A 25,859-nucleotide genomic window follows, 5' to 3' on the forward strand; every position below is an offset into this window, starting at 1 on the left:
CTCTGCCCACAGTTGAACTGCTGTAACGTGACGTGGTTTTAAATTTGTGAGGGAAATAAATATCAGTAGTGACAGCAAATCTGACATGTATCATGTTCTGAAGCATCTGAATAAAACAACATTGCATGTTCTCAGCTTGTAAAACACAGGTGCTTTGAGACTCTCGACAGCAGAGACATAAAGGAGATCAGGCACTGTAATGCAAGAATCCAACTGAGAGTCCCTGGAGTGGGTCTTGCATTTGTCTGAAAGGATGACTGGTAGTGTTTCACGCCTCAGGGATCCATCTTTCAACAAACACGGCTGCTTTAAGATACTCTCCGATGAGACATTCAGAACTTAACAGAAATTTGAATACCTATAGACTTTAATAACACATTTCATTTCATGTTGCATTGAAAATGTCACGGCAAGGATGTGACAATAGTGTTGATTGGCCGATGGCACTTCAAGAATGAATACAGTTCCAAACCACTCACTAGTGACTATCCTGAGCTGTGACTTAAAAGGCAGCAGACAGGGAGAATATTAGTCAATTTCATGCTTCAAAAAATATTGGGTACTGGTGAAGAATCTTCTATAATATAATGACATGTTTGTGATTTGTGACAGTATGTTGCTCGCTAACTTTTTCATTAAAATTTCATCAGACCACACAGCCACTTCTGAATGGTCACTGCAGAAAGATGATTTATTTGTCCAGATTGTGTAGTTATGGCATCTACCAGCAAGGGCTAACTAGCTTGTGCTAACCAACTAACTAAACCTTGAAACTTTGGTGTTCAGGTGATGTGAGTTTGAATCAAGCTCATTTTTTAGTCTTCCATTTTTCTACTGTAGGGGGAGAGTGGGGTAAGCTGTGACATCTTTTCGTAAGTTGTCTTTAACAAAATGTGAATAAATAATATGATAACCAATATTCAGAATTGTATGCTATTTCCCATATATCATCAGCAATTATAAGTATCTACAACATAAAGCCACAGAATCATGACCTCTCAAAGAAAGTTGGGAAAACAGTGTCATGTCAAGGGGTTAGTTGAATCCTGGGGATTGATTGATTGATTGATTGATTGATTGATTGATTGATTGATTGATTGATTGATTGATTGATTGATTGATTGATTGATTGATTGATTGATTGATTGATTGATTGATTGATTGATTGATTGGGCACGTTTGCTGTGGTTCGAGTCCAAGCGTGACTCTTCCCAGTGCCTCCTGAGCATACATTGGTTGTACACTCATTATTGCGTAATAGTAATATTGTGATGCATTGTGGGATTGAATGAGTGCACTTGAAAACATCCACTATGGTTTCGGTCACCTCTAAAAATGGCTGTCCCCTCAAACAGATTTCGGACACAGCCTTAGTCTCGGCTTTAGTACCCCGGTGCGCTCCCGGGTCCGCATGACAGCTTTCACATTGAAAATTTTTCATTCGAACCGTGACCCATTTCAAACTAAACTGTCAGTGTGAAAGCACCCTCAATAGATGGTGGCATGATGAAGATTGTGCTCTAGAGGGCAATACATCTCACAGACTGACACACTTTACCCCACTCTCCTCTAATTATGTTAATAATGTGTCAAAAATGGCTAAAGTAAAAATGCTAAAAGATTTAATACCTGTTTGGTAACTTTTGACACAGACATTGTGTCAAGCGTTCTCAAACAATGCTTTATGAATTGACAAACACAAATAGGTACACCAGGACCACTTCAAGCTTAATTTCCTCATTTCCTAGTGATTAATCTTTGATTCATTTGCCGGGTCACAATGATTAAGATCCACAATGATTATCTTATCATAGCACAAAATCTTTAATCAAAAACGGCTGCCTTGTTTTTGTCGGAACTGCAAATGAGTTTTGATTCATTCAAGATAAACCTGCGGGTTAATTTGTTGCTTCGTGAAGAGTAATTGATTTCAGCTTGCAGCATCCCGTTCATTTACTTTGATTCTCTCTGCTGCTCTTAATGGGTTTAAAATCACTGATAATTGAATAAATTCAGACGGGATATTGTAAGATCTTAATCCCCCCCCCTAAAATCACGTGAAGTTGAATGTTTGTCATAGTTTTTAAATCAGCGTTGCTGAAAGAAAGTTGGATACAGCTCTGTAAGCACGTATCCAGTTTTTTTGCTCAACACATAATCATTTCGAATTATCCTTCTGAAATGTTTTGTTTTTAAGCCTGTTTTTTGAAGTATGAAGTATTCACAGCTACTTCGTTTTGCATTGGACATTTATATGGAGGCACTTTGGCATAAACAAGATTATTGTGTGAGTAAGTGTACGATTGCCTTTAATGATGTAGAAAATAACTTGCACCTGGATGTAACAATCTGCATAAAAGCACTGCTTTTATAATAGTCGTCATTTGACGTATTGATGAGTTTTGTATGTAAAGTGTGATTTACATTTGTCTAGACATGCATCGGCATCATTGCATGGAAAGCGTCTGGTTTTCATTTATAAATAAATTTGCCATTTAGATACAGTTTTGAATAGCATATCTCCACAATGTACTGATAAATGGACTGCAAGTATATAACTGCAATTCCAGTCCCAACCTGAGGGACTGTAAATATGTTACTAAAGTAAAATAAAAAATACATTGTAGATGCTTTCAATATGTTAATGCTGTACATTTCAGTGTCTTTAAAAAAATACGAAAATAATCATAACCCTATATGAGCATTGTGTATAACCCATAACAAGACGTTATGGGTTAAAGGGTTAGTTCTCCCAAAAAAATTAATTTATCCCATAATTTACTCACCCTCAAGCCTGACTGTCTTCTTTCAGCTAAACAAGATCAGAGATATATACAAGAAAAATATCCTGGTTCTTCAAGCTTTATAATGGGAGTGAATAGTACCTGATTTTTTAATGCCCAAAAAGTGCATCCATCCATCATAAAAGTATCCATACGGCTCCAGGGGGTCCTTCTGAAGCCAAATTATGAATTATATCATTTTGATGTATGGGATAATTTTTATTTTTGGGTGAACTAACCCTTTAAAACTTTAGCCAGCAACTCACCAACATTTGACATCTCTGATACACTGGCCACGTAGGTGTCCTTGGCAAACTTTGGCTCGTTGTCATTGATGTCATGGATTTTGATGATGAATTCCGAGGCCCTCTCCAGATCCTGTCCGGAGGTTTTGTTGACGGCTTTTGCGCTCAGGGTGTACGACGCTCTCTCTTCCCTGTCAAGCCTCCTGGTGGCATGGATATCACCCGAGTTCTCATCAATCTCGAAAACAGTTCCGGCCCCGTCTCCGGTTAGGACGTACTTCACATGTCCGTCTTCCGTGTCCATGTCTGAGTGAAGCTTAAAAGAGCAAAGAGAGTTTTGTTGGAATTAACAGTTCCCGAATTAACTGTTTTCTTAGTGTGCGACTGGCAAATTGTTTGCAAATATACTCAGTCTGTCAAGGCAAAATGTTCAGGCGGTGGCCCTAAACCTTGTGCAAATGGAAACCGAAATTAAACGTTTTTCTAAACGCAGTTTAAGCCCTTTCTGGCCGAAGTCAGAATGTGTTTCTTGAGCAATGTTTTTAAATGAGTCATGAATATGTGAATGGGAATTTTCTCAAATGCCTCGGTCGGTTTAATTTTCTTTGTGGGTAAAGCTCCGAAATTTCGACTTAAATATTTCATTCACTTCAGTATCAGTAATAGTTTCAGAATTCTTCTTTCCCTTTTCAATAGCAAACACAGAGCGACGAATGGCGATCCAGTCATTATCTGCAGGAGCGCAGAACTTACTGAGTAGAAAGCTCTGTGTTTGACGGCATATGGCAGATATCTCAGAAAACTGTCAATAGACTCCTGTACCTTCACACTGTGGAGGAAAGATATGACCTGTTTTTGTTCAGAACAGTCACAATTACACAAAACGCTCCTTCAGAGCAGAACTTTCATTTTACACCTGTCTCTTAGCAACAAGAGGAAGCCCGGCAGCCCTCTCCATTTGATTGCAGTTCCTCTTTTCCTGATTAGGACTTTACCTGAAGAGGCCAGCCATACAGTCCTGGACAAAATAGCCAATCAGCATAGGTGCCATAACATGTTTCATATTTAATAAGTGATCAATCAACACCCGGAAGAGGCTGCAAAAACAGTCCTTTGTTTTTATAAGCAGCAAATAAAGAAAAGCAAAAAAAAACATCTTCCATTATAAGAGCGGCATTGTAAGCATTGCACCCTACAATTTCATAATATGTCCACTTACAGCTAAATGTACACTATAATTGGAAATGATTTTAGAGTCTTTTCTAACCACTGTTATCAGGATGTAGATAATTTGACACGCAACAATTAAAACCTCAATTTGGAGATTGCGTCATTGTGAAACAAGTGTTCCTCTCCGTCCCGAAACTGAATTAGGTATCCATTACACACACAATTGCATTAACAGCACACTAGAAAGCTGCCCAGAGACATGGCTATCTTTTCTTTAGTAGTTTTATGTCCTGGCATAGGCAATTGTAAGGGGAAAATCTTTGTGAATGTGATTTTGCTTCATGTTTACTGCAAACAGCAATTGCAATAAGGCATACATTAGTTATTTCGGTAACACTTTATTTTAAAGTGTCCTTGTTACACATGTTACATGTACTTACTTTACTAAAACCAAATTCAAGCAATTAACCCTAAACTGAACTGTAATCTTAATTCTAACCCGTACATGTAGTTAACTGGTATTACTTAATTGTATAATTACACTGTAATTGTACAAGGACGCCTTAAAATAAAGTGTAACCATTACTTCGTGCTAAATCATCCCATTGCAGTTTTAAAATGTTAAAAGTTCATTACATTAAGGTGAAGTCACAAAGTAAAGTAGAAACCATATGCACCCCTGTTTCAAAGACACTCACCCTCATGTCAGTAAAAACCCTTATGCTCTTTGTTTTTCTGGACCTCAAGAGAAGGAACATGTTGGTCTTCTTTCATCCATTTACCATACGTACCAATAAAGCACCATAACCATGGTCCATTTGATTTGTGAACTATATGTTCCAAGTCCTCAGAAGTCATATGATAGCTTTGTGAGGATAACAAGCTGCATTTTGCTGAATTTCACTGATGTTTTTCTATTCCAGTGAACTTTCAAGTTTGTGGACTGAATCAACTGATTCAACAAGGAGATGTGACTCAATAGGACGATTCATCCGCGAATTGAAGATGTCAATATTTTCAGTGAGTTAATACCTAAATGTAATTGTGTTCCAATTATCAAATCATATGACTTCAGAAGTTTTGGAATATAGTGTGTGAGTCAAATTAAGTTAATTTATGGTTGATTTATTTAGCATGTGTGCCCTTTTTAATATAGAAAGCTGAGTTCCCCATTTATTTTATTTGTATGGAAAATTACCAGTAATGTATTATTATTTTTTCAAATGAGTAAATTATCTCTTTTTTTTACTTTATTACTTTATTAAGGGTTGAGCCTCCCTTATATTAAACGCATATGTCTGTTGTGTGTAGAATATGAACCATTTTTTCTCTTTTTTTTCAACTAAAAGCTTTTTCATGAAAATGTTGTTTGGAGTTTTCTTGCCTCCCCAGTGGCTTTCTGATTGGTTCTTTTCAATTCCCATCACCATGCTGATGAGTCAATTATACACATTTTTATTTGTATACCTACTGAGTATTTCCCCCCATTTCATTATAACACAAACACGAAACAGAGGGGGTCATTTATTTCATAATTTTTGGTCCTCATATTTGCATCCCCATTTTCCAGTTTTGGGCCTGGTAAATGAACCCTTTAGATTGAGACTGTTTAATGCTTTTGAAAGAAGAGTCTTTTGTTCCCCAAGGCTGCATTTATTTGATCAAAATACAATAAAAACAGTAATATTGTGAAATATTATTACAACTTAAAATAACTTTTTTGATTTTAAGATATATTAAGATATACTTTCAGCAGTCATTACTTCAGTCTTCAGTGTCACATGATCCTTCAGAAATCATTCTAATATGCTGTTTGGTACAGAAAATGGTTGTGCTGTTTAATGAAGATGGTTTAACAGAACAAGAAACACACAAAACTATAATAGTCCCCATTTCACTTCATTGATAAAACTGTCATTTTAGATGATATATTGATTGCTGGATTAGAGATGCCCTTGGTTTTTATTCCAAACATCTGTTCATTTTATGCAAGTGTATCTGAACTGTTTACAGAAAGATATTTGCTTACAGTATGCCAGAATTGGCTGTCTAGAGGTGTCACAAGTAACACAAGTTTGATTACTTTTGTAAACTCCAGTCTCAGAGTTGGCTCACACTCTATTGATCGTTCAGATTCTCCTGGGATTATGCTGTCACCGCTGACACAGTGAGAGAAGAGAAACATACACCGCTCCCTCACAAAAGTCATCTGATAGGTTGACGTCAGGCATCATGGAGCGTATCAGTTATCCATATTTACAGCATAACCACATAGTTTAAATTACAATAATTGTTGATGACACTTCAAATATCAGTGCACGAAGAAGAAAAACTAAATATCTTACAGCATTGAAATATGTATAAAACAACAGTTTTGAGTAACATGTGACAGCGTCAACATGTGTAGACCCAGATGGTAGATACAACACATTTTTCACACACTGTTGTAGTGCTATTAAAAGCTTGTTTAAGACTTAAAAAAAAAAAACCTTATAAGAAAGCTGAAATCTAATAAATCTTGAAGAGCCTGTTCTTGACAAGCATCTGACAAATGGTATATTAGCAGTTGCACAATGTATGCACAATGGATTATGTTTTTATTTTATTTTTTATCCCTAGTGGTTAGAAAAGCCATATGGCTCCAGCGTTAGAAAATTGAGATAAAGTAATATCAATGCTTGTTGTTAAATTATAGTCAAATAATGTGGACAATTTAAGACACGTTCTCATTTTACTCTGAATTTTAAACGCACGACACTATGCAGGTTTGTTTGGAGAGCAAGAAAAGACCAAATATGAAATATTCTCTTTTTAAAATACAGAATACTGAAATGCTTCAATGGACATTGCATTTGCAGTCCAATCAGTGTTTGTTATGACATGGCGATGGCAAATCTCATGAATATTAATTTGGCCACGCTGACGTTGCTTGGTAACCTTTCTAGACTGCCCAGTCATGCAAAGTATTAATATTCATGAGGCAAACCTTCACCATAGTACATCTTATAGTTAATATCCATTGCTTGAGTTCTGGCCTTTGAAGTTCAGAATCAAACCATATTTGATCAATCTAGGAAGCATTAAATTGATCCAACGAGATGGTAAATACTTGTACATTGTTACAAAAGGTTTCTATTTTAAATAAATGATGTGCTTCTTCAAATATTTGAAAAAAAAAAAAATCGTTATCACCAAATCAGCATTTTAGTGTGATTTCTGAGGGATCATGTGACACTGAAGACCGAAGCAATAGCCTACATTTATTCCTAACAGTTTCTCCAAAAATTACTGTTTAACTGTATTTTGTATAGTTTTTTGGAGAGAGTAGGATTATTCTTTCAAAAACATTTACAAATATTACTGACCCAAAACTTTTGCTTTTTTACTGCAACAGCAGTGTATACTAATACAATCTACAAATACAATACTGTATGTATTGATTTGGAAACCACATCTATAGCAGAATCTTTAATCTTCTACATGATGGCAAAACTGTAATATTGACAATTTAACATTAAATTATGATTGACAATACAATGTTCAAAATTGTTTAAACAATTAACAGTAGCTCAGATAATTAGCCCAATTGAACATTTGACAAACTATTTTTTTTTTTTGTGAGTTTATTCATTAGCCTGCACTCTTAAAAATAAAGGTGCCAAAGGAGGATAGTCAAAAATGGGGTTTTATAAAAACAATATGTGCTTCCCCCAAGATCATTGCCTTGGGGAGGTAGTATGAATAACCGTTTTTCCACTACAACCTTTTGTGCGACGGGAAGGTTTAATGGATGACTTTTTTTTTTAAGAGTGAAATTAAAATAAAATCCTGCCTTGGTATGTTAGATGAGTGCAGATGCAGTACCGTATGCTTTCTAATTCCCCCATCTTGTAAACACAGTGTGCTGTCATTCATTTGTGACTACAAGACACTGCAGACTCTGTCGCTCCAGGGGTTTTGTGGGTCAGTGGATATATGCACACATCAGACGTCTGTATTTCTTTTTTTCTCAGTGTAGGGGCATAAAAGGCTTTTTTATATATAAATAGTAGTGCACTTTGGTTGAGTGAGCTGTTAAGTCCAGCTCTAGAAAAGAAATCCATCAATACAGACAGACAGACCACAATGCAATATTAAATGTAACATTTGCATGATTTTTCTCAAGTGTCCTGTACTTGATTTTCATGAAGCCGGTGTTGTAATCAACATTCTGCGACATAATGACAAACCTCAATGTTTACAGTCACCGACAAGAACGACAGAAAAGTCCATATAAATAAATCCAGAATTTGTCAGGCACAGTAAGCGAAGGGGGAGAACGTCTCTGCTTTCAGCTCCAAGCCAGTAATCTATGCAAACATTAGCATGCGATCATTAGCATGTGGTTAATGAAATGTTTGTGCGCTCTATCTCACGGGTCCACATTCTCCTGAGTGACAGAGCGAGTGAGGGACACAGCATGCAGGAAAGCCAAAGCAGATATAAATAACTTGAGATAAGATCTAATTATTTTCAACATATTTACAGCCAGCGACTCTACACCCAAGCGTGATGGTGGTTGAACCAATTTTTGGGAAGAAATGACATCTCAAGATGCATTTATTTATTTTTTCTGATGGAAATGTCAAACATGAAGAATGTTTGTTTTTAAAGATACACTATGTCACTTGTTTTTGAAAAAAATTATACAATTTGAATAATTAGTCGATAAATCATCCAAAATGTGTTTTTGTGGTACCCTGATTCACTATGGTTCGCCTGTTTTAAGTGTTTATGATTTAGATACTGACGGGATGGTTTTCTCGGCAAAATTGCATATACACTCGCCCGTGCGTGTCTCATCATATCGATAAAAAGAGAAAAGTTGCAGATTTCAGAGGACATTTCAGAGTGGAATTTTTTTTTGTAGATACAATGTTATCCACCATTTATACATATTTGTTGTAGAATTTGTTCATGGATTAATCATGGATAATGTTCCTAAGAGGCAGTTACAGTCTGCTGTACATAAAGGAATATATTTTGAAGAATGTCAGTAACCAAAAAGTTAACTGGTCCCATTGAGTTCCATAGTAGGAAAAAAAAATACTATGGCAGTCAATGGGACAAGTTAACTCTTTGGTTACTGACATTCTTCAAAATATATTCCTTTGTGTTCAGCAGAAGAAAGAAATTCATACAGGTTTGAAACAACTTGAGGGTGAGTAAATGATGACAGAATTTTAATTTTAAAGTGAACTATCCCTTTAAGGTTTGTGATGTCACCAACCCGGGAAGAAGCTCGTTGTAGTCCCTACCAGCCGTTTGTTGTAGTCCTTAAAAAGCGATTTCTGTAAAAGAAAATATCTCCCTTTGCTTTGAACTTTGAGCATCATAACTCAGATGTTGTTTATGCTCAAACAGCAACATCACACACTAACTAAAGTTAGAAAAGTGAAATCATAATCAAGGACCCCTTTATTGAACAAATATATTGCAATACAGTATGTAGATCTCTAACATAGTTCATTGTAAAGCATTATATATTGTGAAGGGTAGAGATACAGTATAGGCCACAGCTACAGTAAAGTTATAGTTACAGCAATGTCTTCCTCATTGGCTTCAGCATCTTTTTTGTTTCTTTTTTGAAGTTACGCACTGTTGCAACAGTCATTGTTTTTGTTTTTCACAAAGGCATTTGAGTTCATGATGTTAAAGGACAAGTTCGGTATTTTACACTTAAAGCCCTGTTTACAGATCGTATCTGATGAAATAGAACGGTTAAGATTAAAATTTGAACACATGCTCCTGTCCCGAGAATTTTAGTTTTATTTAGCGTTTGTGGACCTATTTTGCCAAACGCGTCACACCCAGATTCTTCCGTTGAGAGCTTGAATAATAGACACCAGTTGGTGGCGATAATGCACCTTTGCCGATTGCAAGCAAACCGCTGGCATTTCATTTAATACACAGAAGAAGCAGAAGAAGAAGCGGCGGAGGAATAACGTACCTCACACAGCACATTCAATACAATCAATGGAGTTGGACAAACACTACGATAAAACCTGTTGGAAAGCATCTTTTTCAGCGTTTTTTTTTGGGACCGTATCAGTGAACACCCCTGACCACTCGGTGAGTTTCACGTCTTTGTAAACAAAAGTTTAATGTGTTTTAGGAAGGAATCTGCCAGTGCACATAGACAACCATTGTGGGGGTCGGGGGGGAAAGCTAAATAAAGCTAAAATTCTCGGGACAGGAGCATGTGTCCAAATTTTAATCTTAACCGTTATATTTCATCAGATACGATCTGTAATCAGGGCTTTAAGTGTAAAATACCGAACTTGTCCTTTAATGTTGTTGTTTTTTGTGGCAGACTAAAGACTAATGACATACGGTTGATCTTTGAATAAAAATATGTTTGAAATTAATTATCTTTTATTATAGGCTATGTGGTCTAATATCATAGGCCTCAACGTAGCAGCTATGATGATCTACAAATTATCAAAATGATTCACTTTTTTTTCAAAATGGGATTCAAAATCAAAAAAATGTAGGTATAAAGTGATGAATTACATAACAGTTTCCAAGAACTCACTGGTCTTAAAGGAGATATTGAACTTCTAATCATTTTTTGTAAATGTTGATAGTGAACTACAAGGTTTCAGACATGAGCGTGTCCTCTCAATGCTCAAACATTTGCCACGGTTTAGGGCAGAGTTAACATTTAAACCAGACAGAAAAGCATGACAGATCACATCAGCTACAGTCTGAAATCTACCCTTGTGCAACCTTGATGTTTTTAAATGAACGTCTGAAGGCCTTAAAAGTCGTATGTCAATGTATGCTACACCTCTGACACGTATCATACGTTGTATATGTGATTAATCTTTTAATTATCTTTCATTAATTTCAGAACAAAGTGCGTTGTACCTCCAAAGAGCATTTTCTGGAAAAGGACTTTCATGCTAGTTGTAACCAGAGGAAGCCGATATGAAGATGTAGATTCCATTTTCATCTCCGCTATGTATAAAATCCCTTGACAGCACCATAATTAGTCTCTCTATGTCCTTTATTGTGAAGAAATCCTCCAGCGCCGCCATGGCCCACACAGACGTGAGTTTGAAATCCATAAAAAGACATCTGAGACAAAGACATGCAATGAAAGCAGACAACCGCATAAAGCCAATACAAACCCCAGCTTCTCAGGGCTAATTGGTATTTGTCAGGCGAGCGTCTACTCGCGCTTTAAAGGGTGTACATAAAACATTGCATTAATCTCTGAGGTAAACACACGCTTGAACGACAACAACAGGCTTCATTAGGTCATTAATTTGAGGTGGACTGTGGTCGAGCCTGGAAATCCCTGCAGGAATGAAGACGATGTGTGAAAGATGTTTTTGGCCCCGCTTTAACAAAGGCGTAATGCGTCTCATAACAACCTGTCTTGTTCTATAAAGTGCTGCTGGTGAGTCTTTAGCCTTTGCATATTATTTCAGCAGTCAGAGAACAGGAAATATTCTACACAGATAATGAAGAGCCTGAATAAACATTGACGGTGTTTACAAGCAGTAATTTACAAGTCTCAGCGCTTTTTAAGTCGTTAACACAAAATGCTTCATTCTAAATATAACGCATTTGAAAACTCGGAAAAGTTGCCACTAGGGCTGTGCGTGTTTCTTTTTGCTCAGTGCAAACAGATTCAGGCAGACCTGGAAAATGCTAAATGAACCCGTGAGGGCAGCGGATTGAGATCAACAAACAGTAAATTACACAGCAAAAAAAAAAAAAAAAAAATTCCTGAAGAAGACATTCTTGAATCAAATTGCATTTACTTGAAAAGCAAACCAACTCCTGAAATTAGATGTTTTTCTTGGGGGGGGGGGGGGGGGGGGGGTATCAAAATTAAGTGAGTTTTTCCTTTATAATTTTTAATAAAAGGACAAAATAAGATTCATTTTCTTACCCCACTGCTATATATTTTAGTTTTATGCTAAAACACCTTATTTATTTATTTTCAGAAAACAAGACTAAATATCTCATGCATGTATTTTGCTTCTCAAGTTAATGCATCCTGATTTAAGAATACTTAGATATTTGTACTGGAACATAATATTTTTGGAGTGTAGAGTTAAATGAACATGGTGCTTCACACAAACATTTCGTTTAGCCTAAAAGTACAAGTTTATGTTTGCTCTGTGTGTTGTTTACGCTGCTTTGGACTTAAAATCATTGCATATCATGAACACTCGGCACATGTACGATTACTATAGCTGCAGGCAGCTTAGTAACTTGCCTAATTGATTGTAAACCCCATTTATTTATTTATTTTCCAACAGGTCTATATCGCAATACACCAGATGTTTCGTTTCCACAGTGTAGCCAATGTTTTCCATTTGGCTGCACACTGGAAGACTAGGGGTGTCCTAATTACTGCCAGCTCAAAAAAAGGAAAAAAAAAAACATCAACAAAAAAAGAAAGAGGCAAAGCACCTCTGGGCTGCTGGGAACAAATTAAAATACATTTCAGAATAAGGTGTCCGTCGGCCATGTGGCGGCCTTTCGTAGTGACTCGTGAAAAATATGAGCGATTTGATTCGGCCTCACAGATCCTGATTCAACCCTAACCACAATCCCTCTGTTCATTTCAAATGCACTACAGGGAGAGTGCCGCATGGCACTGAATACTGATCACTTGCTCATTTGCTCTGGGAGCACTTTTTGGCACAACACTGGGCTCTCTATGGCACCGGCAATCCTGAACAGATACCCTTTGTTTATTGGCAGGAATATGTCTCCGGCGTGAGGTTGCCTAAATAATCTCTGCCAGTCAAAAATCCGACCGTGTCCCCAAAGAGGCAACATGGAGAAACACGTGGAGCGTGCCAGCATTCCAAGCGAACGTGTGCTTTTTCCATTATTTTTTGAAGGATGTTCTTGATTATAATGAGCTGACAGTTGAATATGAAGTAAAGGCAGCGTGGATTTATCCCGGCCTTGCTTTCATTTGCCTGTGCTAATTCGCGTAGCACAAAATTAGCCTTTGACTCGGAGCAGCTTTAGGAATTAAATCCCCTGCACACACACAGAGGGATTGTCAGTCGAGCACGGGAGAAATCATTGACAATTCTTGTCAGGTCGGTGGTGAACACTTGCTTAGTACTGCAGAGAGGAGATTGTGAAAATGAGAGCCTGGGCCCAGAACGGATATAGAATAATTATGTACCCCCTTTCCCCCTCCCCCCTTTCTTTCTTTGTGTATATCTTGAGCTCACTCAGAGTAGGACCGAGTCACATTCAAGTTGACTAACTCGACACAAACACTGCAGTGCAATCTCGTTCTCGCTGCCTCGTCCCACCCCGGTCGGCCCTTTTGTGGCTTCAATGTTAGGCGTTAATCATAAGGCCATGCGGTTCGCTCTGTAGTTTTTACACTTTTTTTCTCTGTCACTCGCAGAGGTTTACAACAGATTCCATCTTATGCAGACTCTCTGAGGAGTTGAAAAACGCATGAACCCAAACTCAGCGAAGCTGTCTCTCTCTCTCTTCTAATCTCCTCTGCTGGCTGTGGACTCTGCTGGTTCATTTGAGTGGATAAGGACACGCACTGCAACTACTTAGATAGCTGGAGGTTCCTGTGAGGCCTGACTTTGCTGTGACAGAAAGTGTGCAGGGGGGGGATCCGCAAGATCTGTATCAGGTTTTGTCCAGCCCGTTCAGTGTGCTTCATAGCAGATTTTTTGTATTTTGTACATTGTTTGCATTTTTTAGACGAGTGTTCAGAGTTTTAATTTGAAGTACACAAAATCTACATCCTTGCTGGACGTATAATGAGACCGGGATTATTGGTACTATGGTACTATCAACGTGTAAATAACTGAAAACAATTGAAATTTTTAAATTGTCATTATGTTTGCATTGACTATTAATGCAATCACTGAGGTTTTATTTATATAATAATTAATTAATTAATTATTATTATTACTAATATTAATAATAATAATAATATGTTGCTATAAAAAAAAACTATGGTGTTACACAGATATTGGTACATTTGTAATATTTTTGTTAAAGAGTAACGAGTCAAGTTAAATAAAAAAAATAACAACAAGAAAATAAAATTAAGAGTAAAGAACGAATAGAATAAAAAGTACAATTGCAGTAGAAGTACAGTGAGTGGATTTCTAATTATTATTATTACAACAACAAAAACTATGATGGTGGATATTGATCCAGTTGTAATATTTAAATTAAGGAGTAAATTAAAACAAGTTCATATCTGATAAGAAACTGTACTATAAAAACAATAAATGTAAAAATGTAGTAGAGGTACAGTAAATTGATATATTAAAAAATAGTGCTGTCAAATAGATTAATCGTGATTAATCGCATCTAACATAAAAGGCGGTTGTGTTTATATGTTATGAATGTTCGGTAAGAATGTCGTTTAAGGCTAGAAGAGATTTATATATATGTCAGAATGTTATCATGTATAATTATGTTACAACATGTAATATTTAGAATTGCTGCGATACATCACATAATTACTTGCAATAGTGCTACAACTGTCAGATTAACACGCAGTCGAGTTTCCCCTCTATCGCTTCATGATGTGGTTTTCCACGCTCAGATGAGTTTATAATCCTGACAAGTCCTAATGAACCTGTGCTAAATATTTAAACATTCAAATGTGAGCCATCACTGCCTTCTCGTTAGTAATGCTTGCAAAAATGATCAAAATCGTGCCGTTCTATTTTTTTTTTCTTCCTTTGTTTTATTAAAGCGCAGAGTATTTACGTGAAGAGGATCAAAAGGGTTAGGTAGACAGAAGAAGAGAGCTCACCGGGAAAACGGGAATGGGTTTATTTGCACAATGCATTATGGGGCTTGGAGAAGGTTAATAGGATTTTGTTCACATCAATAGCGCTGATGGCACGCCATGTGAGCCGCTGCCCCCACATCAAACTCATGACACAAAAGCGGCAAAATGCATGGCGGGCTTCAGCACTTCTGAGCTTCTTTCTGCACAACAGGACCATTGCGCCTGGGCTGTCATAATGACCAGTGGATGGCCAGAAGGATGTTTCTGGTTTGTGAGTTTTCTCTTGTATACACATATTGGTATGTGTTGTTAAAATGTGAAAGGTTTCGCTGTAGTTTTAAGCTCAAGTCATCACAAAATTACATTTAGAAAACTGCCTCTTTAATCCTGTTTATTTTGCATTTCTGCCTGATGCGGCTTCATATTAATTCAAGGCAGTAGCTGTTTTCACATAGCATGGACTAACTGAATTATAAATTATATACTTGCTCTGTGGAGCATTAGTGCTAATATCAAATCTCTCACTTTAATATTCATCCTAGTTCCAGTGTTGGTTGTGTGCAAATTATTCAGTGACTTTTAGGGGTGTGTGTGTGTATATATATACTGTATATATTGGTAAAATAATATATGGCTCATTATTTCTGTTTGTATAAACGGTATTTCTTGGTTTTATTTGTGGTTTTTATTTGTAAATGTATATTTTTCTCATTGCTTGATGCTATTTAAAGCAATGATTTAGGGGCTCAGACTCTCCCAGTTAAAATCTAGATTAAAGATGCATCTCTTTAGCCTAGCATTCATATAATGCATCTCCTAACCTTATACAGTTATATCAGATCGAATGCACATGATTATTCTTGCTTAATGTTATGAACAGCAGCTATGCTAATTATTTTCTATTTGCTTCACTGTTTTATCTCGGGATGCCCATCCTCAAGTAAATATAGAGTGTGTCAGCTCCAGTTTGGATCCAGCCTATGAAGATTTCAGATGCCCAACACCTATTAAGAGATGGCGCCAACTCCTGAAGACTTCAGATGACGCAAACTCTGAATTAACATGCACCAATGCAAACTTTTTCAAAATGTTATAATCATTTGTTAACAAAAAGGTTTTCATTACTTCAAAAAGGAGCGCTATACAATAAATGTGAATTGAATATAAATAATGCTCAAGTGAAACACCACCAATTAAACTTGAAAACTGAACAGAACTGCCAAAATCATATACTGTTTTGATGTAGTTAACTAAAGTTTTTGTTTGTATATTGTCGTCTAGCCAACTTCTTTTAAAACTACTGTTGAACTAACTGTAGCTTGTACTGTTTAGTTGTGCCATATAGATGTGTCTTGTGAAACACATCAAATGGCTTTAGACTACAAGACCTCTGAAGCAAGCGATGAGAGGGCTGTTGCTTTATTGGAAATATTCTTCCCATTTTATGGATTATTTCTGGCTCCACACTGGAAAATAAATCCTCTTTTAGGGCTTGTCTGTGTCAGGGGGCCAGTAGAGGTCTTGGTTGGATGGACATAAATATGGTATCCCACAAGGCTCCGTAAAGGTTGCTGAATTATCTTTATGAGGAGAACCATCAATGGCTTTGATGGCTTCTCGCTGGGGCTCTAAGTACCCATCTATTGGACTACACAAGATCAAATACGTCACCCACACACACACTAGTAAGAAATGGTGGGAAATGGATGGAATGGATGATCAAGTCGCTCCACAGTGGTCTCCCCGAACCAGCATGTGGGTGTTTCGTTCTCCCTCGCCCTCCTACAGTATTTATGGGAGCCCTGTGTCTTTCTGGCACTTTAATTGGGAACGAGAGTGGACGGTAGATGAGAAGCGGGCCAAAAGCATGTGATTGCTGTCAAGCCAGAGAAACGCATCAGCCAGGAAAAGAGGGAGAGATAGAAGGAGAAAGAGCTAGAGAAAAGAGAGAAGCATCAAAGCTCTGGGAAAGAGGCCAGGACACTGCTGAGTCTGACACTTCCTCATCCGATGGACTCTTCCCAGTCAGCGCTGTTTTGTTGCCTTGTCACGTAAAATGCAACTCTATGAGGGCGGAATCTCATTCTCGTTTTTGATTGATTTATTGTTTTCTCCTCACCCACTCTTGCTTGCTCGCCTTTCTTTTTCCGTACGCTCGCGTGTTTCTTTTCTTGCAGTATTCTCTACAAAAACAACCCTGCACCATAAGAGGAAGAGATGTTGATCTGTCTGTGTTACCACTCATCTCTCCAACCAAAGCATCCCAGTTACTTGTAGACAGTGAATGCGATGATGAAAGCTGAAGTCTTTGACGTAAAATTGTCCGTCAACAGGCTGCGCCGACCCCCTCCTCGCATGCACAGGGGTTGTAACTGCTGCTGTCTCTGCTGTCTGATGCCGGTGGCTTGACAAGCGCTGCACTCTGATCTGACGCCATACGAGTTGCATTTGATTCTAACCGAATCATGTTGCACTGGTAGGCCCACCTTTCAACAACTGGCACATCTAGGTTTGACTCTCAACTGTTTCATGTCCTGAATGCATCTTTGTGCATGTTGAAAGCCAGAACATCAGTTGTTATTATCAGGTCACTGTTATACTGTAAGCCTTTGAGTTAATCCCACACAATAATTTCTGTTTTGGAACGTCAGGATGTGGTCATTAATATAAAGAGGGTTATTATGGCTCTTTGTATCCCACACATCGATTCATCGTAATAGCCTACATTCTCATTGATTTTCTTCTAAAACATAATTAGCTATCATGCTGAAAGCATCATCCGCTAGGTATGAGTTCATTTGATGTTCGTGAGTCATGTTCATAACTGACACTTTGTGCTTGTTTGTGTTGTGTGTTAATGGTCAGCCTGACTGAAACTGCATATATTTTAAACTGTAATTTCCATGATGCTAGCAACTCCACAGTCACAGGTTCGATTCCTATTTAGCAATTGCTTTAATCCATTGCATTAAATGTATACATTTTATAAGTTAATGCATTCCCTAAGAATCGATTCCAGGACCTCGGTGATGTTAGCACAATGCTCTACTGCTTGAACTACTAAAACATACACATGGCTTGAAGGATAGTCACTTTATACGTTTTTGTTGTGCTAACAGCCTAAAATGGCGCTTCGAAAAGTACCATGATAAAGATGGTAAAAACATGCAAATTTAGTGGTACTGTTTGATTAGATTCCATTTAAATTGCATTGTAAGTTATTTGAAAGACAACCATGGTATTATCATCATGGTACTATGTCCATTGTAATGCCAAGGTACGTTTTCAAGGGGGTACAAAAAAAAACTTTGCTTATATATAATACCTGTACCCAACATTTGCAGCTCCTTCAACCCTAAGAGTAACAGCTCTTACCTTTCCGACATACTGTTTTCCAGTTCCTGTCCACTCCTCTAAGAGAAAGAAACTATTCCACATCCATCCTCGTTTAGTGCGGTGTAGAGTCCGTCCATCCCGATCCAACGTGCTAATTCCAGGCACCGGCCGGATCAGTGCACTGCTCCAGCCCAGCAAGCAGGACAACAGGAGGAAAGTAACTTGATTGATTATCATTGTATCCGATCACTCCTGGAGAGTCCTTGACAAGGAATCAATTAAGAAACAGAGCTCTGTGTTGAAGATACTGCTGAATAGTGGGACCGACGAAATGGGGCATCTTATCCTTAATTCTCTTCAATTATGTCTTCTTGGGACCTGTGATGGAGAGAAAAGATCTTTAAGAAAGCATTTCATTTGCAAAATTACCTCTGGGTCGAGTGCCACATATTACAACAACACTCTGTAAATATATGTTAGCTGACTAAAAATCATGTTGGCTAACTAGAAAACGAATCATTAATATTGATTGATCACAAAAAGATTAAGTGATTTTAGCACACAACAGTCACTTGGTGGTCTCTAATTGATGAACTTCTTGAGCTTGAACATTTCTAAACATTTACTTTCCTCACTCGGCATAGATTTGCGGTTACCGCCAAAACGCAGCAAGTCGATAGCAAACTCGAACTGCTGAAAAATGCTGAGGACTTCCACTTCGACATCACAAACTAGCGTATAAGAAGCAAAGGCAGCGGCTCACAGTAGCGCTCTCTCCTCTAGGACTAGTTCTGATAGGTAATTTGGAGGATGTATGCATAATTTATTGGCTTTTGGAAGTTAATCCTAATAAATCTTTCTTCCCTCATTTGACGAAAGCCCATTTTCCAGGAGTCTGCAGGAAAAGGCCAAAGAGCCAGGTTAGCCTGACAGGCATTCATTACGGCAAACGTCTCCAGGGGTCTCGCAAGCAAACGAGGAGCAGATTCATAATGTTGTGCCGTTTTTGTTTAACGATCTGAATCAAAGAAAAGAAAAGAAGGGGAGGCTAGGCAAAGGGGGCAGAAAAAGAAAGAGAAATAAAACACACACGGTGTCAACGGGGCCATCTCAGCGAACAAAGCCATTCCTTTCTTTGTCTAAGAGCAAATTAGGGCTCTGGTTCTATTTGATGTGACTGAAGTTATGCATGTAAATGAACATTGTCTTGTGAATACGAATCCAATAATTTACTTAATGAGATATGGATGAAGTTAGGAATTATTCACTAAGCAGCGTTTGAAAGTGTGCAGACTACTTGTAATTTGTGGAATCACTGGCTTCGCTAATGCGGGTAATGAATTTTGTCAGCCCCAGCAGAGGAGGCCTTTTGTGGCCCAATCTTCTATTCAGACATATGTTTCAATGCAGCTCAAGGTTAGCTAGTAGGGCAGAACTTTGACATTAGGAAGGTCTGCAGAGGTCTTTATGAATTAAACATGATTTTTCTGAGCCTTTCACATCCGGTATATGAATCACACTTTGGCACGAACTGAGACGGTCTGTGTCTATGTAGGGAAAGTGCCGCCCACATTTGATTTTGGAGTGAGGGTCGTGGAGAAGCATGTAATCAGCAGCTGGCATAGAAAAATCTGCTCAAGTCTCTGGCGTGACCTTGACGGACAGATAAATATCCATCTGTCAGTGTCATGGTCCACAACCGACTTGATTGATTTATCGGTTTCTATGACACGTTTTCCATCCGTGGTCTTAGCTCAAGGGCGAGCTTGGACAAAAGAGTAATAAAAATGAGTTCTGATTCATGCATGTTTATTGCAACACTCTTTCAAAACCTGATGAAGTCTTCTTATTGGTGCTCCCCTCCTCATAGCACTGATGGATTTGATTCAGTTCTCAGTGATGTGTCATTTATCTATCAATTTCATCTCTATTTTCTCAATTTCTCTTTTTCTAAAAGGAAAAATAAAAATAGCTCAAATTGTTCGCATTCAGTAAGAGAATATAGCTATAGAATGAATGTGGATAGCAGGACAATCAGTTTAGTCTATTGCAGACTTCTGAGAATCAGAATACATTTATTACTATTATGCATTTTCCTGAATTCTACTGAAATGTATTGCGGATTCAATCCATGAGCGCTGTTTAAAAATCAACATTCATCCAGTCAGAGGTTGCCCTTTTATAGCTCAGGAGATTTAAAGAGTTCTCACTCATGTCTCATTCAAGTATCTTGAATTTTTCTATTAGATGATTGTCCTAAAAATCCATTAAAATAAATATATAGCCACAAAATAGACATTTATTTTCACATACAGTAAGTAAGAGAGTAATAAATAAGTACAGTAAGCGAGCTATAAAATGAATATGGAAAGCAGATAATTAATAATAATTTGGCATCTTCATTTTTTGCACACAAAAAAAAAAAAAAAGTTTCCTGAAGTTTGCTGAAATTAATTGTGGCTCCAGTATCTGGATGCTGTTTTAGAATTGACATTCTTCTCCTTTAATAGAGTTCTCAGTTATGTCTCATTCAAGTAGGGTATACAGAATATCTTTTTTGTTGTCTCGGATGATTCTCCTAAAATCCCTGAGAAGAAATGAATGGGCAAATTAGACAATTATTGACATAGCATAGCATAGTGTGAGCAAACCAGAACCATTTGTTCTTGGAACAGTATGATTTTTTATATTTTTGTGCAGATGTTGGTATATCTGCACAAAATCACAAATTTATTTGTTATTTTTTAGACATTTGTGGTTCAAATTGTTGAACTGATGTTCCCTTGATGTTCAGATGTTGCTCTTTCATACCTCAGATTTTATGTCCTCAATGTTAGAGTTCTATAGAGTTATGACTCAATACCCAATTTTGTTTCTCGTAAAATATATTAGAAAAGCTTTAAATGAGAATAGCATAGCAAGGATACTTTCGTTTTGGAAGAATATGATGAGACTTTTTATTGGAGACTTTGGTATGCTGGCAAGATTAAGCACAGTTTAAGATGCTGTTGAGATTACAACATGGGATTACAAAAAAATCTGAGAAATTAGATTTAAGCCATTACAAATTCTTATCCACACATATGTTTACTGCACAAACGACTTGTGGTTCTCATTGTTCACGAGTGTTGTTTAATAATTGACGTTTACCTCCTCGGGCTGCTTTTGTTTTCATTAGGCTCGGCGAGTTGAGTTATCAAATCACACGCTGTACAAGGTTTTTTGGAAGTTTACACAACATAATAATGGAGTGAGAAGTGCTGTTCATATCCAGCTCTGCCGGGGAGATGTTAACACTTGTAAAAAGGCCCAGACAGGAAATTGTGTGTTTCTATGATGACTGCAGGACAGGGTGCCAGAAAATGTGAAAAAAAAAAAAAAAAATGTTAGTTTAGCCCTTCCTCTGCAATGTCAAGAACGTTCTGGGGAAAAAAATGCCCGCAATTTGGTGCACCAATTTATGCGTGGTGATTCTCATGATTGCATTTTCTAATTATCATTCAAGGCTGTCCTTGAGGTTTAATAGCATTCTGGATATTAATCTTTGATACAGCATGCCTATTAAGCATTAGGCCAGTGAATCTCTTTTTATTTATTATTTTGCCTGTTACCATACAACAACAACAAAAAATCTCTTGCCAGATGTTTAGGACTGTCACTTAATTATCTCACTTTGATTAGTGCGTTGAAAACTTGTTTATGAGCGGCTGTAAGGGAGGATCTGTGATACTATAAAAGGGGAGGAACGAAGGATGCGCGAGGGAGTCGAGCGAGGAGGAAGAATCTTCTCACTTGTCCTATTAAGAGCGTCTAATTAGTGTGTATATGTGAATTTAGGCGAGTGTGGATATGCTAGTCGAGGCATAATGAGGTAATGCTATATAATTATGAATTAATTGGCAGAGAGGATGGCGCGTGTTCCTTCTGAAAACAGCACACGGATGACCCAGTTGATCTGTGTGACACACAAAACATTGTGTGCCCGTGCAGAGCGGTGTTTTGCAGGCGTACAGCAAAGTTCACGTTTTGTAATTTGCAGGACTGATTGACAGTGATATACCGCTAAAGTCTGCAGGATCAGACCGCTACCGCAAACACAGACCCATAGTCTATGTAATTGCCGTTGTCCTGTCTGCAAGGTACTGCTATATTTCTCCCGAGGTTTATAAAAGCAGTCTGGGGCAGCGTTGTCTTTGGGGAATACATCTGCCAGAGTTCAACGCGGCTTCGTTCACTCATGCTATCTGCCTCCAAACACCCCTCCTCTTTCTCTCCCAAGAATATTCCCCCTAAGACCATATCAGACACGGATCATTTAGGGAAACTGGGTTATTTCTGTCCACACCTGACTGTGTTCTGATGGATGTCTGGAGCCATATGTGGGATACGGCAGCTTGTGTCTGTGCATTTCTCGTGCTTATTATTGCTTGGGGAAAGTTTTCCGTGCTTCTTTTTTTTCTTGACCTTGAGATTTTTGACATCTCAAGCTTTAAAGGATAGAGACTTCATGCAGCTCATAAGTTTGACGGGAGAACTTCTGGGAGCAGGATGAACTAATCGCTTAATAATATATAGACTGTATGCGGTGTAATAGATTGAAATATTGCCCGAGGCCTGTCTGATATCTCACAATCGAAGCAGCCTCCTGGTCTGTCCAGATTACTTGCAGGGCATCAATCTCTCTGCCGTGGTCAGATAAAGATGGAGGTTAAGTCTGTTTTGTTTAAACATGTAATATGGCAGAGCCCTTCCATCACTTTAAATGTCGGGCTGGGTCTTGTGGCAGCAGGATTTTTAGGGTTTTAAATGTCTGTTTGTGAAAGTAAAGTCATGACGGGTTAAAAAGATTCAAGATCAGCATGATGAAGACTGATCTTCATTGCTGCTTAGCACAGGATTTTGAGCCACTTGGTGGAGCTAACTCTCTCTCAGATAACACTGGAAGTTCTGTATCTGTGTCTCGCTCTGTTTCCTTGTGTATATCATATGCCTTCAGTCTAAAAGGGTAAAAAGAAATGCTAATGATTTTGTACTGAAGGGATTTGCTTTTTTTTGGCAAAATATCTATTTTATGTTAATTTCAGAATAGATTTTATTTAGAAAGTGAAAATACTGTATGTATCACCTTTGGCATCCAGTCCAAATATTCACTCTTAGAGAAAAAGGTTCTTATGTGAATCCATGGGTTCTTGGCTCAATTTTAAAGAACACTTTATGCCAAAAAGGTTCTATGTCTTAAATGTCTTAAATAATTTCATAATACTTTAATGTTTAACAGGTAATACAAAATAAATGAAACAATTCTAGCGATAATGATTCTTACGAGCTGCTTAATTCAAGAATTTTAATAAAAAAATCATTACAACACAAATTATCCCATAGTTACATTTGAAGCACCTCTAAAGTTCTTGATGTGATAGAGTGAAGCTATACAATTATTGTGAATAGCTCAGAATTTCACTAGTTCATATCTAAATTTCTGACTTTGAGATCTCGCAAATCTGAGCAAACTTTGAGACATTGTTGAGATATCTTCCATGAGAGACTATTAGGATGTTTTTTTTCTCAGAGGAGAAAAAATCTGAGAAGCAGGAGGTCTCCATTCGCATTGAGTTTAATCTCATGGAGAAAATACCGAGATATTAGATGGATCTAATAATAAAGTTTATCTTTCCAGAAAGAAGAATCTCTATAAAACATAAAAGGAGTAATTTAAGCCTGTAAATTGCCCTAGACATTTGTCTCCTAAATGTGTATGCTGTCAGTGACAGATCTTCTATTCACAGGCTTTTGTGTGTTTCCAAGTGAATCGTTTTGCCTTGAAAGAGATGCTATTAGTGTGGCTAATTTAGAACGCAGAAATGCAACAAGCACTTTAGAGGTTAATTTGTGTTGGACAATAATGAGTCACTAATGACCTCCAATACCGAGATCTAGTTGATCGGCTGTATTTAACAGCAGCATACCTTAATGTGCGAGTGTGTGTGTGTGTGTGTGTGTGTGTGTGTGTGTGTGTGTGTGTGTGTGTGTGTGTGTGTGAGAGAGAGAGAAAGAAACAGTGAGTGAGTGAGTGATTAGGCATGAGCAGTGGGGTAGACTCTTGCTGTGTCCAATGCAATACATATTTATGAAACATTTTAGCACATCTCTCACTCTCTCTCTTGCGCACACACACACACACACACACACACACACACACACACACACACACACACACACACACACACACACACACATTCACATTCACATTCACATTCACGCACATCGTTTATCTTCAAACTGAGGCTGCCTGTAAAATAACTGCCAGATGACACACGGGTCAAAGCAATAATCTGCTTATCAGAATCAAGCAAAACCATTTGTGTAATTGCAGGATTCATAACAGAGCAATTGTCAAATAAAATTACTGCAGAGCAGAGCAGTGCAGCCTGCCCGTATGAAGTTTTTTAGACACATCTTTTGCTGTATGTTTTATTTTATGTTTTTATTTTATTTTGCACATATAACAATCTTAACTGGGTGTATAAATACAGGTTTAGAAAAAAGAAGAAGAAAAAAAAGATCATAAGCAATAATGAAAAAAGCCTTTTGATCTAAAATTACATAATTTTACCTCCGTATTGGCAAACAAGAATATTAAACATCTTTTGAAAGTAGAAGCAACGCAGTGTCTAGAGATGCAATTAAACAGCACAGCACAAAAACAGTTTTAACAGTTTCTAGCCAGGAATTTTTTCTTCAGTATGAACTCAATAAGCCTCAATAAATCCTGTAAAGTCATTAATTGTAAATATGGCATTAATACATTTCAAAAGCGACTAAACTATCTCTTCAGATCCTACGCACATTATTTGAAACCACCTGCAAAAGAAACTAATCAACGTCTACTCACACTCTCTTTTTGCGTTTGCCACGTCTTTCTCAGTTGCTTTATATCCGTCTTAGCCACTCTTTAATCAAATAGTTCCTCCAGTGTAAAATGATCTCCACGGCAACCACTCTGCAGGGCACATCTGTCTTAATGATAACCTTTAGATTCAGCGAGCGAGAGAGAAAATTACGTACATGACTGCTCTCTTTCCGGACTCTCCTCATCCGTCTGAGCAAGAGTGGGGGACCGAGAGAGCACAAGAGCAACAGAGCCGGAGAGGGAGAGGGAGGGAGGGACCGATGAGAGAGAGAGAGAGAGAGAGAGAGAGAGAGAGAGAGAGAGAGAGAGAGAGAGAGAGAGAGAGAGAGTTTTACCTTCGTTGTCTATACTCCATTGTTTTCTGCTGTGTTTTCAGGCAACTTCTATATCTCCTTAGCATAAGCTCCACGCTTGTCACCTTCCCTCTTAGTTTTCGCTGTAAGACTGAACATTGTCCTGAAGCTTACTGTGTGTGTGAGAGAGAGAAAGAGAGAGAGAGAGAGAGAGGTGTCTGACTGTTCTCTCTTTTCTTATTCTAGTCCCTTTGTCTTAAATTTTCACAATGCTTTTTGATTTCTACTTGTCTTTTTACCTTCTTTTTTGTCTGTCGGTGTATT

The 25,859-nt window shown here is 37.7% G+C and overlaps 1 protein-coding gene across 1 annotated transcript in view; it reads right to left on the reverse strand.

Moving 5' to 3' along the window:
• cdh10b (cadherin 10, type 2b (T2-cadherin)) overlaps nucleotides 1–25,433 on the reverse strand; it is a 48,219-nt gene extending 22,786 nt beyond the window's left edge. The window contains exons 1-3 of the mRNA XM_079595963.1: nucleotides 25,225–25,433; nucleotides 18,372–18,710; nucleotides 3,050–3,344 (exon numbers count right to left, since the gene is read on the reverse strand). Of these exons, the coding sequence (XP_079452089.1) occupies nucleotides 3,050–3,344; nucleotides 18,372–18,569 (493 nt within the window). The 5' untranslated portion in view covers nucleotides 18,570–18,710; nucleotides 25,225–25,433. The remainder of the gene's footprint in view (nucleotides 1–3,049; nucleotides 3,345–18,371; nucleotides 18,711–25,224) is intronic.
• Between the last annotated feature and the right edge of the window lie 426 nt (nucleotides 25,434–25,859).

Source organism: Phoxinus phoxinus, assembly GCF_949152265.1.
Source record: "Phoxinus phoxinus genome assembly, chromosome: 21".
NCBI lineage: Eukaryota > Metazoa > Chordata > Actinopteri > Cypriniformes > Leuciscidae > Phoxinus > Phoxinus phoxinus.